Raw genomic sequence first — 14,576 nt, 5'->3', positions numbered from 1 at the left:
GACTTTCAATTCAGTTGTTAAGTAGGGGATGTAGAGAGAAAGAAGGAAGAAGAGAGTGAATGTGTAATTTATGTGCCAGGGTTCATAAAGCTACTCCAGTCTGGTTCCCAGTTTCTCGTTATTTCTTAACTGCTTTCTGAGTTGCCTACCAGACAAATAGCAAGGTATTCATTAAATTAATCAAGAAATACTACTCTGTAACTTTTGAAAACTCAGGTTCTACCTTGGCATAACTCCTAGGAAGTAGTTAAGAACAGGTCTCCAGAATATCCCATCTAGGAACTATCACAAGAGTAAGGATATACTTCCCATCACAAGAGAAGAGGATTGTGGAGTCTGTGTAATTGTTGTGGGGTTTCTTTAGACTGACTTCCTCCTGTTGGGGTTGTCCAGAATGTATTCTTTCCCCTGAAGTGAAATGTAGCAACTCACTGCAGCATTCTCCCATGGAAAGTCTACTTAGAAGCTAATCATCCACCATCTGTTTGAGGTACCCAAATCTCACATTCAGATGTTCAGCATGAGCCATATCCTTGGTACAAATAGTCTAGCTCTAGTGGATCTTTCCTTCCCCACTCCATCACTTAACTTAGGAAGTACTCTAAGAGGCATGTGCTCAGCTGCCAACCAAGCAGTATGGGCATGCTAATATTTTTTTGTATAGACTTACTTGTGCCTGAAGAGAACTAAATATTTGCACATTGTACTCAATGTGCCAAACAAAGTACATCAGAATTACCATTGCAGCAGTTTGTAAAATGCTGGAAACATCGCAGCTTTCCTATCTTCATACTGTGGAGGGGTGGGCAGCAGTTAACAAGAATTTAAGAATTTAAAATGGACACTTAATTATTTGATAAGGAAGGATCAGGATATATTAAGTGAAAATGTAGAGGGAGTGGAACAGCATGCATAAAATAGAAGGAGAGATTGTTCAGTAGTTAAGAGCACTTGTTGTCTTGCAGAGGACCCAAGTACGGACGCTAGCATCCGTAACAGCAGCTCACAACCATCCCAGCTCCAGGTTCAGGGGATCCCATGCCTTCTTCTGGATTCCTCTTCTTTTTTTTTTTTGGTTTTTCGAGACAGGGTTTCTCTGTGTAGCTTTGCGCCTTTTTCCTGGAACTCACTTGGTAGCCCAGGCTGGCCTCGAACTCACAGAGATCCGCCTGGCTCTGCCTCCCGAGTGCTGGGATTAATGGATTCCTCTTCTTAACTTGAAGGCACAAGGCAGCTATGTGATGCATATATGTACATGCAGGCGAAACACTCACACAAAAATACATAAATCTAAAAAAAGTTGAAATAGCATAGAAGAAGGGAAAGATTTGTACTTGTATTTGCTTGTATGTGCATTTAAACTATATCTTTGTAAGTGTAATGGAGAACCCTGCATTGTGGATGTGTGGAGATGCAGTGAGCTACAAGGACTCTTTTCCCAGCATACCCCTTACAGTCTGTCATTTATGGAGTCAATAATTTGTGTGCTTGATAAAATGTACTGGTAATTCCCAAATCAGTACTTGCATATTTTATGCTCTCTCAAAGATGTTCAGGGATAAATACATAAATCCCCTGATGTGTGTCTCCAGGTGAGGTGAAATAGGGTGACAAACTGCCTTTCTGATTGAGCTCTCATAATATATATAAATATAATCAGGTGTCCTTGATTGAAGGCTGCTTGCTACTATGATTTTTTCAGTTTGGTGTTCTATATTGATTATTTTGCTTTTAAAAAGTATCCCCAGTGCCTTAGGGCTAGGGATATAGCTCGTTGGTGGTATACTTGCATAGCATGTACACCAAAAGGAAGAAAAGAGACACCCTAACCGAGAAATAGGCCAACACATAGTGCTAAAGTCCTAAATCATGTTTCTAATTAGAGGAGAGCTGTGATGTGCTTTACTAGAAAATATGACAGTGTGACTATTTGTAAGCCTTATTCGGGCAAGAGTTTTATAGTGCTGTTGGTTGTTGGTTTCATATTAATAATCAGTATATATTAAATAGAATCTCTTTGTTTTTTTTTGTTTGTTTGTTTGTTTTTTCTTTGCTTGCTTGTTTTTTGAGACAGGTTCTCTGTGTAGCCTTGGCTGTCCTAGAACTTACTATGTAGACCAGGCTGTCCTCAAACTCAGAGAGATCCCCCTGCCTTTGCCTCCCAAGGGCTGAGATTAAAAGTGTGTGCCACCATATCCAGCAAAACAGTCTTTAAATAGAAACACATGAAACAAGATTATGAATTGGCTGGCTGATGAAAATATTTTAGATGTAGAGCATCATGGGACCTGGCTATTTCCCTTGGAAACATTGGTGTAGTATTCACTAATTCAGGGCCTAGGAAGATGATTCACTGGCTAAATTAGCATGTGCTGTACAATCAAAGGATACCTGAGTTTGAATGCCCAGTGCCCACGTACAAAGCTGGCCATGGCTGTACTTAAGATACAAGCCCAGTGTTGGGAGCAGAGACGGCATCCTCGGGACTTGCTGGCTGGCCAGCCTACCTGGAATGAGCTTCAGTTTCAGTGTGAGACCCTACTCCTGGTGTAGTAAGGTCGAGGGCAGTAGAGGAAGATAGCTGATGTCCTGCTCAGGCCTCCACACTAATACCTGCATGTGCACACATATGCAATTCACATTTTGTAGCTAAGAAAGTGAGGCTGACCAGGTGTTTAGTTGTCTGTGGTCATAAGGCCCTTAAGTAACTTAATAGGAAGGAAAATTATTATAATATTCTATATTCTTGGTTTGTTTTTTGTTTGTTTTTTTTTTGAGACAGGGTTTCTCTGTGTAGCCTTGGCTGTCCTGGAACTCACTCTGTAGACCAGGCTGGCCTGGAACTCACACAGATCCGCCTGCCTCTGGCTACCAATGCTGGGATTAAAGGCGTGCGCCGCCGCCGCCGCCGCCGCCGCCACCACCACCACCACCACCATCATCGCCCGGCCTTACTCTATATTCTTAACTACTGTATTATCCTGCTTCTCTACATCAAGTGTGGCCATTCAGGGCTTTCAGGATGAAGACAGGAGGAAAGTACAGCCTCTTCCATTTCTCCACAGGGCCTGAGTATCACTTCGGTAGCCTTTCTCTTGCTAAACATGACCTTCTGTATTGGGGTTTTGAACTTTACTTTGAAAACCAATCACAGAATTAATGTAGGACTTACTTCATTTTTTAACTTGTATTTTTTATTTTGTTTTTTTAACAAGATTAATGTTTTTTAACAATGTTTTTCTCTTACAGAAAAAACGAAGTGAAATTCCTTGTTATTGGGAAAATCAGCCAGTGGGATGTCAAAAACTAAACTGTGCTTTCCATCACAACAGAGGTCGTTACGTTGATGGACTGTTCCTACCTCCAAGCAGAAGTGAGATTGGTTTTGATTCTAAAAGGGAACAGTTGCTATTCAGTGAGCACCTGCTATTCACACTTTTAATCCAGTGAGAACAGTACTATTTCTACTATATAATGAAGAAATAAAACCTTAGAGAGGTTAGGTGATAAGTATCCAGAGAGAACCAAATGTTTCTGTCATGTCAGATTATATTACTGTATAATATAATACTTGTTTCATTCTTATTTTCTTACCAAACCCATAGATGTTTTCAAAAGAATTTAATTCTCCAGACCAGGGGTTGGAAATTGGGTCCTCTGCCTGCTCTGTAAGATGAAGGTTTACTACATATGGCTTTGGCCATCCATTTACATATTGTGGCCTGTTTTGTATTAATACTGCAGAGTTAAGTAGTTGAGAAAGGAGACCATATGGCCCACAAAGCCAAAAGTACAGCCATCTAACTCTATGATGGAGACAGAGTTATACACTGTAACCTAAACTGGCTTAGAAGTTGTGATTCTCCTGCCTTAGTCTCCTGAGTGTTGGGATTAAAGGCATTCACCATAATACCTCACATACTAACTAGTTCAGCTTTTTTTTTTTTTTTTTTTTTTTTTTTTTTTTTTTGGTTTTTCGAGACAGGGTTTCTCTGTGTAGCTTTGCGCCTTTCCTGGATCTCACGCTGTAGCCCAGGCTGGCCTCGAACTCACAGAGATCCGCCTGGCTCTGCCTCCCGAGTGCTGGGATTAAAGGCGTGTGCCACCACCACCCGGCTTAGTTCAGCTTTTTATAGCCTAGCTAAAATAAAAAAAAAAATTTGATGTAGGCTATCTTAAATTTAAAAAAAAAAAAAAAAAATCCCCGCTGTTCCAGGGCTAGGGACCAAACTAAGGATTTCAAACATGCTAGACAAGCCCTCTACTGCTGAATTTTATCTATTCTCAGTCCTAAAATGAATCCTGACTCCACAAAAATCTGTGATTTCTTTTCAAAATATCTTTTAAAATAATTTTTATATATAAATACTTTGTGTATATCTTGAGTGTGTGTGTATACACATGTTGTGAAATGCGTGTGGAGGTCAGAGGACCTCTTGGAGAGATTAGATTTTCTCTGTCCACCATGTGGGTCCTCAGGTCCAATTCAAGTTATCAGGCTTGGCAGCAGGTATCTTTCCCTGTGCAGTCTTCTCACTGGCCCCTCCAAAGCCCCTTTTAAAGTAATTTCCTAGTGGGCCAATTTCCTTTGGCCACCAAAGAGCCACTCAGTGATAGGTGGCTGTGATTTTAGCACTCAGAAAGCTAAGGCAGGAAGAACTAGAGTGTGAAGACCAGCCTAAGTTACATAGCAAGACATTATCACAAAAAGAAAAAGATCCAGAAGTTGGTAACACATACTTTAATCCCAGCTGGGGAAGCAGAGGCAGATGATCTATGTTTTTTTGTGCCAAGCAGAAAATTCTAGAATCTCAACTTAAAATGAAATGTTTAGAATTTGGAACTAACTCTTGGGTTTACCGCTTTCAGTTCCTACCATCTGTTTATCTACAATAAAGAGTTACCGGCTCAAAATACTTTTTTCTTCATGGAGAATTATAGAATGGAAATGGGAAAATTAAGTTTTAAAAAAGCATACGTTCTTAAGGAAAATGCACCAAAAAGACAGAGATTTTTGTTGAGTTGGGATTATAATTCTCTACTATAAATTTATGTCTTTTTTTTTTAAATGTTTAGCTGTGTTACCCACTGTGCCTGAGTTGCAAGAAGAAGAAGTAAAGGCTAGCCAGCTCACAGTTCAACAGAACAAGCTGTCGGTCCAGTCTAATCCCTCCCCTCAACTGCGGAGTGTAATGAAAGTAGAAAGTTCAGAAAATGTCCCTAGCCCCACGCATCCACCCGTTGTAATCAATGCTGCCGATGATGATGAAGACGATGATGGTACGGTTAGCCCCCCCCTCTTTTTTTTTTTTTTTTTTCAGGCAAATAATGTAATGTCTTACTTGGTCTTGGTCTTAACTGGAAATTTGTCTTAAATGTGGATATCCAGATCAGTTTTCTGAGGAGGGCGATGAAAGCAAGACGCCTGCCCTGCAGCCAACTCCTGAGGTTCACAATGGACTCCGAGTGGCTTCTGCCCGGAAACCCGGAGTCGCTTTAAAGCAAGGTACGCAGAGGCTGAGCTGCCTCTCAGCCGTGAAGTGTCACTGGCTGTTTTAACTACCTTCAAAACTCAGTGCAGTCACTTAGCTTTTCCTAGCGGATACGCTGTCTGCATACTGACACATACTTCCTTCTAAGTCATTTACTCCAAGTACTGGAATGGCTGCAGAGAAAATGCAGAGAAAAAGGCTGTAGTTCCTCACGTGGTTTCCCTCTTGGGTTTCCCAGGTGAATGTTTGAATTTTGGAATAAAAACTCTTGAGGAAATTAAATCAAAGAAAATGAAGGAAAAATCCAAGAAGCAAGGTGGTAAGTCATCACAAGTTTTGGCATGAATACTTGCATGTTGCCTGACAAGACTAATCGATACTTCTGACAGCAACAGCCAAATCTAGCAAAGACAGATTCTCATTTCTATGGCTTGTATAGAGTGAAACACAAACCTCCTGGAGCTGTGTTTCAGTCCTCACTGTTCAGAGCTAGAACCTTATGATAATATAAAGAGACCTGTACATCTTGAGAGTGATTGATTGTTTTTTGAGATAGGATCTCGATATGTATCTCTGGCCATCCTGGAATTCACTCTGTAGACCAGGCCAGCCTTAAACGCACAGAGATCCGTCTGCCTCTGCTTCCCGAGTTCCGGGATTAAAGGCGCGCACCACCATGCAGGGCTGTATCTTGAGATCTGTAACTGTAAGTAAAGAGCAGCAGTTAAGAGGCATATTCCGGGGCCTGTGGAGATGGCTGTCAGTAAAGAGTCTGCTCCACAAACCTGAGGACCTGCCTCTAGCCCTAGCACCAGGTAAATAAGCCAGACATGGATGTGTGCTGGGGAGACAGACAGGAGGATCCCTGGGGCTTGCTGACTAGCCAGCCTAGTTTAATCAGCTAACTCCAGGTCCTTATAAGATGCTGTCTCTGAGGAAGGATACAAAAGTTGATCTCTTAGCTCCATGTGTACACACAGCCTCCTACAAGAAAGTATCATTAGATACAAGGGGGTTCTTTTTTTTTTTTTGGTTTTTTGAGACAGAGTTTCTCTGCGTAGCTTTGCGCCTTTCCTGGATCTCACTCTGTAGACCAGGCTGGCCTCGAACTCACAGAGATCCGCCTGCCTCTGCCTCCCAAGTGCTGGGATTAAAGGCGTGCGCCACCACTGCCCGGCACAAGGGGGTTCTTAAGAGCTGCTAAGATTTTCTTCTGGAGCTTGCCTCAACCTAGGTGATGTAGATTTCCTACTCTAAAATGTAGTCATAGCTAAGGATATACTAAATATAGTAAAAGTTGGTTCAGAGGAGTCTGTCCATAAAGCTTACTCTGTAGGAACCTTGTTTTGCAGATGGGAATGATGGGGTGCAAGTGCTGAAGGTTAAAACATGCTTCTGCCTTAGCTTTAGAGTCTTGTTAGCCTTTCTGGTAAAGAGGAGGTTGAGTGTCTGCTTGAGACAGCATTCAGACAGCAGAGCAGTCTGCATTGGACCTGACGTTCATCGGACAGAGATTCTTGACTTGGACTAGCTTTATTTTCCATAGGTTATTTATTTGACTTTTCTCATTCAGAAAGCTCCTCAGGAGTTTCGAGCGCTTTACATCAGCCTCAGTCCAATCCAGGCCCTGAAAAGGAGAATGTTCGGACTGTGGTGAGGACAGTAACTCTCTCAAGCAAACAAGGTGCGGTATAGTAGGTCTCCAGAGGACTGGGGTCTACTTTTATGTAGTTGGGAACACAAAGCCCCTGAGTAATATGTTCGTGCCCTTTGGAGTTTTTGGAGAACCTGAAGTATTTTGATCATCTATAAGGATGAAAATTTGTACATTTGATCCTGTTGTTTAAAAAGTTAGAATCCTTTCTTGCTCAGGCAGTCTCACATTTATGTGTGTCTAATTTAACATGTTCTCTTTGCTTCAGCAAGTTTATTGGATGCTCATTTCGAGTAAAGAATGTTGTTATATATTTAGAGTGATAGGAAAAATATCAGCCTTTTTACTGAATTGTTGTAAACCTAATAAGGAATTGTCTTAGTTTGGGTTACTGTAGCTATGATCAAACTCCATGATCAAAAGCAAGTTGGGGAGAGAAGGAATTTATTTGACTTACACTTCTATATTGCTCTTCATCATCAAAGGAAGTCAGGACAGGAACCTGGAGGCAGGAGCTGATGCAGAGGCCATGGAGGGGTGCTGCTTACTGGCTAGTTCACATGGCTTGCTCAGCCTGCTTATAGAACCCAGGACCACCCTGCCCAGGGATGGCACCACCCACAGAGGGCATTCCTCCATTAATCACTAATTAATAAAATGCATGACAGGCTTGCCTGCAGCCTGATCTTATAGAGGCATTTTGTTAATTGACGTTCCCTCCTCTCAGATGACTTTAGCTTGTCAAATTGACATAAAACTATGTAGCATAGGAATATAATACATTAAATTGTACGTTTAAATGTTCCATTTGAACCACAAACATTTCAGAGAAGGCTTACTTGCTCATGTAATAACGTTAAGTAGCTTTTCAAGGTGCACAAGGATAGTTTGGCCAGAATCAGAGCCTCTGTCCATATGTTTGGCTACTGTTAATAATGCCATGCTGTTGCATGTTCATTAGACTGTTGATTATTTTCTTGTTAAATGTGACAGAAGACTGAGATGTAATTTTCAAAATACCTCCTTAGCAGGCTCATATGAATGTAAAGGAATCAGCTAACAGTGAAAACATTTTATTTTTGCCATTTCAGAAGAGCCCTGGGTTAGACTGAGTCTTCCTGAGAGACTGGGAAAACGAAAATTTTCAGTAGGTGAGTTAGAATTTGTGTGTCTTCTGTCTGTGTGTTTGTGCATTAACATGTTCCCTTGTTGAGTCTCTTCATACAAGCACTGTAGCTAGATTTTTCCTGCCTGGCCCACAGTCAGGACAAATCTCTCTCACCCGCCAGTCCCACAGCCTCCCAGACCCAACCAAGTAAACACAGAGACTTATATTGGTTACAAACTGTATGGCCGTGGCAGGCTTCTTGCTAACTGTTCTTACAGCTTAAATTAATGCATTTCCATAAATCTATACCTTGCCATGTGGCTCGTGGCTTACTGGCATCTTCACATGCTGTTTGTCATCGTGGCAGCTGGCAGTGTCTCTCTGACTCAGCCTTCCACTTCCCAGCTTTATTCTCCTCCTTGTCCCGCCTATACTTCCTGCCTGGCCATGGGCCAATCAGTGATTTATTTATTGACCAATCAGCAACACATTTGCCATACAGACCATCCCACAGCAAAGCACCATCAGTGTTGACCTGCTGGGCTGCCTGTATTCTTGACTGACAACATTATAAAATTTCCTGTGTGTGCTACAGCAGTTTGAAGTGTTCTAACTTAGTAGATTATGACCATGACTAATCTTTTCTTTTTAGTTGAGAGCTAAGCCATCTCCAGCCCATGACTGACTTTTTAGAAGGTCCTAGATTTAGTAATTACAGGCTTGAGCCAGACATGGTGACACGTGCCTTTAATCTTGGCACTCGGGAGGCAGAGGCAGGAGGGTCTTTGTGAGTTCAAGGCCAGTCTGGTCTTCATAGCTATTTCCAGGCCAGCCAAGACTACAAGACCCTTGTCTCTACTTGGATAAGCTAGAGAATATTAGATATTTTCAGTTGGTTGTTTCTTCTTCTTCTTCTTCCTCCTCCTCCTCCTCTTCCCTCTCCTCCTCTTCCTCTTCCCTCTCCCCCTCCTCATCCCTTCTTCTCTTTTTTCCTTTTTTTGTCTATTTTTTAAAGGCATGATCTGATCATCTAACTACCACTCTAAGTCTTCATACCTCAGGAATAATAGGCATTGTAAGGGGCTGGAGAGATACAGCTCAGGGGTTAAGAGCACTGGCTGTTCTTCCCGAGGACCCAAGTTCAATTCCCAGCATACACATGGCAGTTCACAACTGTTTGCACCTCCAGTTCCAGGGAATCTGGCACACTAACACAAACATATATGCAAGCAAAACACCCATGCACATAACAAATAAAAATAAATCTTAAAAAATAGGCATCGTAAATTCTTTTACTTTCTTCCAAACTGAGTTTACTATGAATTCAAAGTTTAGTGGTCTCTTAGTTATGGTTACAATTGTTGTGACAAAATACCGTGACCAAAAAGCAAGCTGGGGAGGAAAGGGTTCATTTAGCTCACGCACCACAGCACTGTTCATCATCAACAAAGTCAGGACAGGAACTGCAGCAAGGCTGATGCAGGTGGGATCTGATGTAGAGGCCATGGAAGGGTGCTGCTTACTGCCTTGTTCCCCATGGCTCGTTCAGCCTGCTTTCTTATAGCACCCAGGACCACCAGCCTAGGGATGGCATCACCCACAGTGGGCCGAGCCCTCCCCTAATTAAGAAAATGCCTTACAGTTCGATTTTTTGGTTTTTCAAGACAGGGTTTCTCTGTGTGGTCCTGGCTCTCTTGGAACTCACTCTGTAGCCCAGACTGGCCTAGAACTCCCAGAGATCCGCCTGCCTCTGCCTCCAAGTGCTGGGATTAAAGGCGTGCGCCACCACCGCCCTGCTCTACAGCCAAATCTCATGGAGGCATTTTTTCAAGTGAGTTCCCTCCTTTCAGGTATCTGTAGCTTGTTAAGCTGATATGAAACTGTCCAGCACCAGCGGTGAAGACACTCTCTCTTTGAGCCTTAGCTTCAGCCAGGGCTTAGGATCCTCTGTATGGAATTTTAGTTATCTGAAAAGTATCTCTTCATGTATTTACATTTTTTGGTCTCCTAATTTTTTCTTTCTAGGGCATTTTGGCTTTTAACATTAAGTTAAAAAGGTGGCGAACAATTGCCGTTTAAACACAGAAAACTTAATTGTCTGTTGTTAGCTCTTTCTTTTGTTTCACTTGGTTGAAGATTAAAATCTTAAAGTAAATCTCCCTATTTGTAGGTGGTGACAGTGATCCCCCATTAAAGCGAAGCCTTGCACAGAGGCTGGGGAAAAAGGTGGAAGCTCCAGAAACTAACCTTGATAAAGCACCAAAGAAAGGTAAGTGCTTGCTTTCTCCCAGTTTGTCTGTCTGTAACAGTGACAAGTCAGGCTGGCTGGGCACTGCTCACTCCTCACAAACACTTGAGTGCTTCCTCGACTTGATGCTAAGTAGTCAACATTGAACAGTGTTATACACTTGTCAGCACTGGAGATTACAGGCTCCTGAAAGAACAGGAATAGCCACAACACTGTGATCAGTACTGTGACAGGGAAAACAATGCATGCTCCTGTGAGAGAGAGCACATGGGAAGCATGCCCAGCATTATGCTCTGTTAGGGAAAACATCACAGAGGAAATGGTATTGAAGTTCAAACCTAAAGGCAGGAATTGGCTGGGTGAAGTTGGAGGACCAGTGTGCATGCTAGTTTTAGTCAACTTGACATAATCTAGAGCTGTTTTGGAAGAACTCAGTTGAGAAAATATCCCCACCAAATTGGCCTGTGGGCAAGCAGGTGGTACTTTTTCTTAATTGATGACTTAGGTGGGAGGGCCCAGCCCATTGTGAGTGGTACTGGCCCTGGGAGGTGGTACCACATATTATGAGGGAGCAGGTTTGAGCAGGCCATGGGGAGCAAGCCAGTAAGTAGCATTCCTCCATGGCCTCTTCATCAGCTCTTGCCTCTAGGCTCCTGCCCTCACTTCTTCAGCAGTGGAGTGACCTGAGAGTTGTAAGCTTAAATAAACCCTTTCCTCTCCAAGTTGTTGATGGTCTTGGTGTTTGATCACGGCAATAGAAACTAAGACAACCAGGGTTTGTATTCAAGAAAAGAGTTGAGGAAGTATCATACACTCAAGGAACTAAAGGTTGCTAAACCATGGAATTGAGATGAAGGGCAGGATAACAAGAGAAGAAAAGGGAATTTGGTTAGAATCTTTTAAAGCCTTGTATGAGAATTTGAGCTTGTTCTGATAGAGTAACAAACTATTACAAGGGTCTTTTAAAGGTATCGAGCTGGTGAGATGGCTCAGCTGGTCAAAGTCCTTGCTGCAGTGTGATGGCCTGTGTTTATCCATGCAGCTAGCCCCAGTGGATAGGGGAGCACTGACACCTGAAAGTTGTCCTCTGACCCATACATGGCCTAAGTGAGCACATTCGTCTGTCCTCACATACACACACGATAATAATAAAACCAACTGAAGAGGAAGAAGGGTTGGGGCCGGGTATAGTGGCCCATGCCTTTAATCTCAGCATTCAGGAGGCAGAGGCGTGTGGATCTCTGTGAGTTCAAGGCCAGCCTGGTCTACAGAGTGACAGGACAGGCACCAAAACAGCACAGAGAAACCCTGTCTCGAAAAACCAAAAAGGAAAAAAAAAAAAAAAAAAAGAGGAAATCCAGTAAGAGGCACGCTGTATTATATGCTAAACTGTTGTAGACAGTTAGGTTCTAATAGGCTAGGTATGTAGATCAAGTCACAGGGTGTACATGGTCCCTGGGGTCAGTCAGCATTACCAAAAAGGGTGGGAAGAAGTCATTTTCCAAGCAGTAGATAGCCAGTTGCATTCTGTCAGATGACAAAGAGTGAACAGAACATGGGCCACTCCTTGTTTTAGGGCAACATAAAAATACGGTAGTTTCTTTGTGTGTGTATATATATGGTGGTAATCCCAGCACTTGGGAAACAGGTGGGGAGATCTTAGTGAATTTGAGGCCAACCTGACCTACACGTTCAGTTCCAGGACAGCCATGGCTATGTAGAGACCCTAAAAAGAAAGAAAATAATTTCTTTATATTCTTAGATTCTTCCTGTAAATAGTAGTTCTGTTTAATAGTGGGAACTATACGAGCATATATATATAAAGTGAATATCCATATATTCACATACTCTGCTTTTGTTGTTGTTTGTGGTGCTGTAGTTTCAAACCTAGAGCTTCACACATGCTAGGCAGCTGACCTACCATGTACTCTATCCCCCCAGCTTTGCTTTATGCTATTCAGGATTTGATGTGATAGTTTTTATAGAAGAGTTTTAAATTCTGTATCTCTGGGCTTTCTTAATCCAACCATAGTTGATTTCTGTATCATTTTATGCTAGCATCCTTAAGAGAGAGTCTGATGTTGAGCTTCTTACTTTCCTGTAAGAAAACCACCACCACCACCACCACTTTTCCTTAAGACAGGATCTCAGTTCTGTAGTCCAGGCTGGCCTCAAATTCATGGCAACCTTCCTGTCACAGCCTCCCAGATGCTGGTGGGATTACAGATGTGAGTTATCATTCTTAGCTTTATTCTCCAGAATGTTTAGGGTTTCCTGTCTCCCTGATTGATGTACTATTACTTCACTGTAGTGGATGTAAACACACTTGGCTGGCAAGCCAGGGGTTCAGTGGACCCTTTGAATCTAACTTGGCTTTATTGTTCTAAGTCCACGTAGTGAATAGTTGAAGCTTGAAGTAGCTAAGTGCTAGAGTACTTGATTAGCATGGTGGTGCCCTCAGTTTGATCCCTACTACCCTTAAAAACAAAAATATTTTAGTCTTTGTGGTCCACAATCTCTGTCACAGTTACTCAGTTCTGCCACTGTGGTGTGAAAGCAGCCATATGTAACGTGAATATGTAAATGACTGAGTGGCTGTGTTCCAAGGAAACTGTATAGCCAGATTTGGCCTGTGGGCTATAGTTCGCTTATCCTGAATGGCTGGTTGTAGACAACGTTGTCTTTTTCATTACTTAGTCTTTCAAATGAGTTTATTTCGGCATTTGTCTTCAAAAGATTTTTGTTCTGATCTCCTTCCCTCCCTCCCTTCCTTCCTTAACAGCTTAATTTTTCTTAGGCTGCTCTGGAGTTTTCCAATGAATCTGGGATTTTTGCTTGTTTGCTTGCTTGCTTAGTTCTGTTTCTGTATTTGTTTTTGAGATGCTGGAAATCAAGCCAGGTCCTATGCATGCTAGGCAAGCATTCTTCAATGAGGTGTATCCTCTACCCTAGTCCTTCCATTTTCTACCCTAGTGATTTCTCCGTTGTTCACTGTTACTTTGCATATTAGTTAACCTAGGCCTGACAGTCTGCTGTGCTGGTGAGTAGAATAGTGCTTGACTGTTCTTTTAGAGTTACATCTACTGTTTAAACATATCTACTGAAATAGATTCCTCACAGAAATTCTTAAAGATTACTCTATCGTGGCATTCTTCTTTTCTCATTGTTAGTGTAGATTAATTCTTTTTTTTGTTTTTTTTTTTTGTTGTTGTTGTTGTTTTTCGAGACAGGGTTTCTCTGTGTAGCTTTGCTCCTTTCTTGGGACTCACTTGGTAGCCCAGGCTGGCCTCGAACTCACAGAGATCCGCCTGGCTCTGCCTCCCGAGTGCTGGGACCAAAGGCGTGCGCCACCACCGCCCGGCTTAATTCTGTTTTTAATGTCTTTATAATTTCAATGACATTTTGTTAGGGATGAGAAACAAGTCTCCAGTTCACCATTAACCATGTACTTTCTTTGATTACTTTGAGATTAGATTGTCATTGTGAAATGGAAGAAAAAACTACAGTTACAATTCTTTTTTCAGATTTATTTATTTTATATGTATGAATTGTCTGCTTGTGTGTAGGTGCATCACATGTATGCCTGGTGTCTGTAGAAGTCAGAAGAGGGTGTCAGATCCCCTAGAACTTGAGTTACAGATAGTTGTGAGCAGCCATGTGGGTGCTGGGAATGGAACCTTAACCACTGAGCCATCTCTACAGCCCCACCATCATTTTAAAAATCTAATGAGAAGGAAGTTGTGGTAGCCCTTTATCTCAGTACTCATTAAACTGAGACAGGAGAATGGTGAGTTTGAGGTCACCATAATCCCAGCAAGACCCTATCACAAAAGACTTACTCACTGGAAACATAAAGAGATAATTCACTATTTGAGTACTTACTTTGTCGTGAGTACTTTGCTCTTTGGTTATCATTGGTTGTTCTCAGAAAGCGTCATCCAGTATGTTTGGAGGTTCTGGCAGTTCCAGGACTCTCATCGTGGTATCACCAGAGAAACTCACTGGACTGGAGGGTGAGAATCCAAACTGAGCTGAGTTAAGACTGACCCTTTAAATAAACTCTCTGTTTAAACA

The 14,576-nt window shown here is 42.1% G+C and overlaps 1 protein-coding gene across 2 annotated transcripts in view; it reads left to right on the top strand.

Moving 5' to 3' along the window:
- Positions 1–14,576, top strand: part of Zc3h11a (zinc finger CCCH-type containing 11A) — a 29,913-nt gene that overhangs the window by 5,681 nt on the left and 9,656 nt on the right. The window contains exons 3-9 of one of the 2 annotated variants that reach the window (XM_052736978.1): positions 3,250–3,373; positions 5,077–5,280; positions 5,390–5,506; positions 5,731–5,811; positions 7,066–7,176; positions 8,238–8,297; positions 10,425–10,523. In XM_052736978.1, the coding sequence (XP_052592938.1) occupies positions 3,250–3,373; positions 5,077–5,280; positions 5,390–5,506; positions 5,731–5,811; positions 7,066–7,176; positions 8,238–8,297; positions 10,425–10,523 (796 nt within the window). Of the gene's footprint in view, positions 1–3,249; positions 3,416–5,076; positions 5,281–5,389; positions 5,507–5,730; positions 5,812–7,065; positions 7,177–8,237; positions 8,298–10,424; positions 10,524–14,576 lie in introns of both variants that reach the window. The other variant, XM_052736977.1, reaches the window with a different exon arrangement.

Source organism: Peromyscus californicus, unplaced genomic scaffold, assembly GCF_007827085.1.
Source record: "Peromyscus californicus insignis strain IS unplaced genomic scaffold, ASM782708v3 Scaffold_14__1_contigs__length_90479793_seg_2, whole genome shotgun sequence".
Taxonomy (NCBI): Eukaryota; Metazoa; Chordata; class Mammalia; order Rodentia; family Cricetidae; genus Peromyscus; species Peromyscus californicus.
The sequence above is the reverse complement of the archived record's forward strand: the minus strand, read 5'-3'. Positions and strand labels throughout refer to the sequence as shown.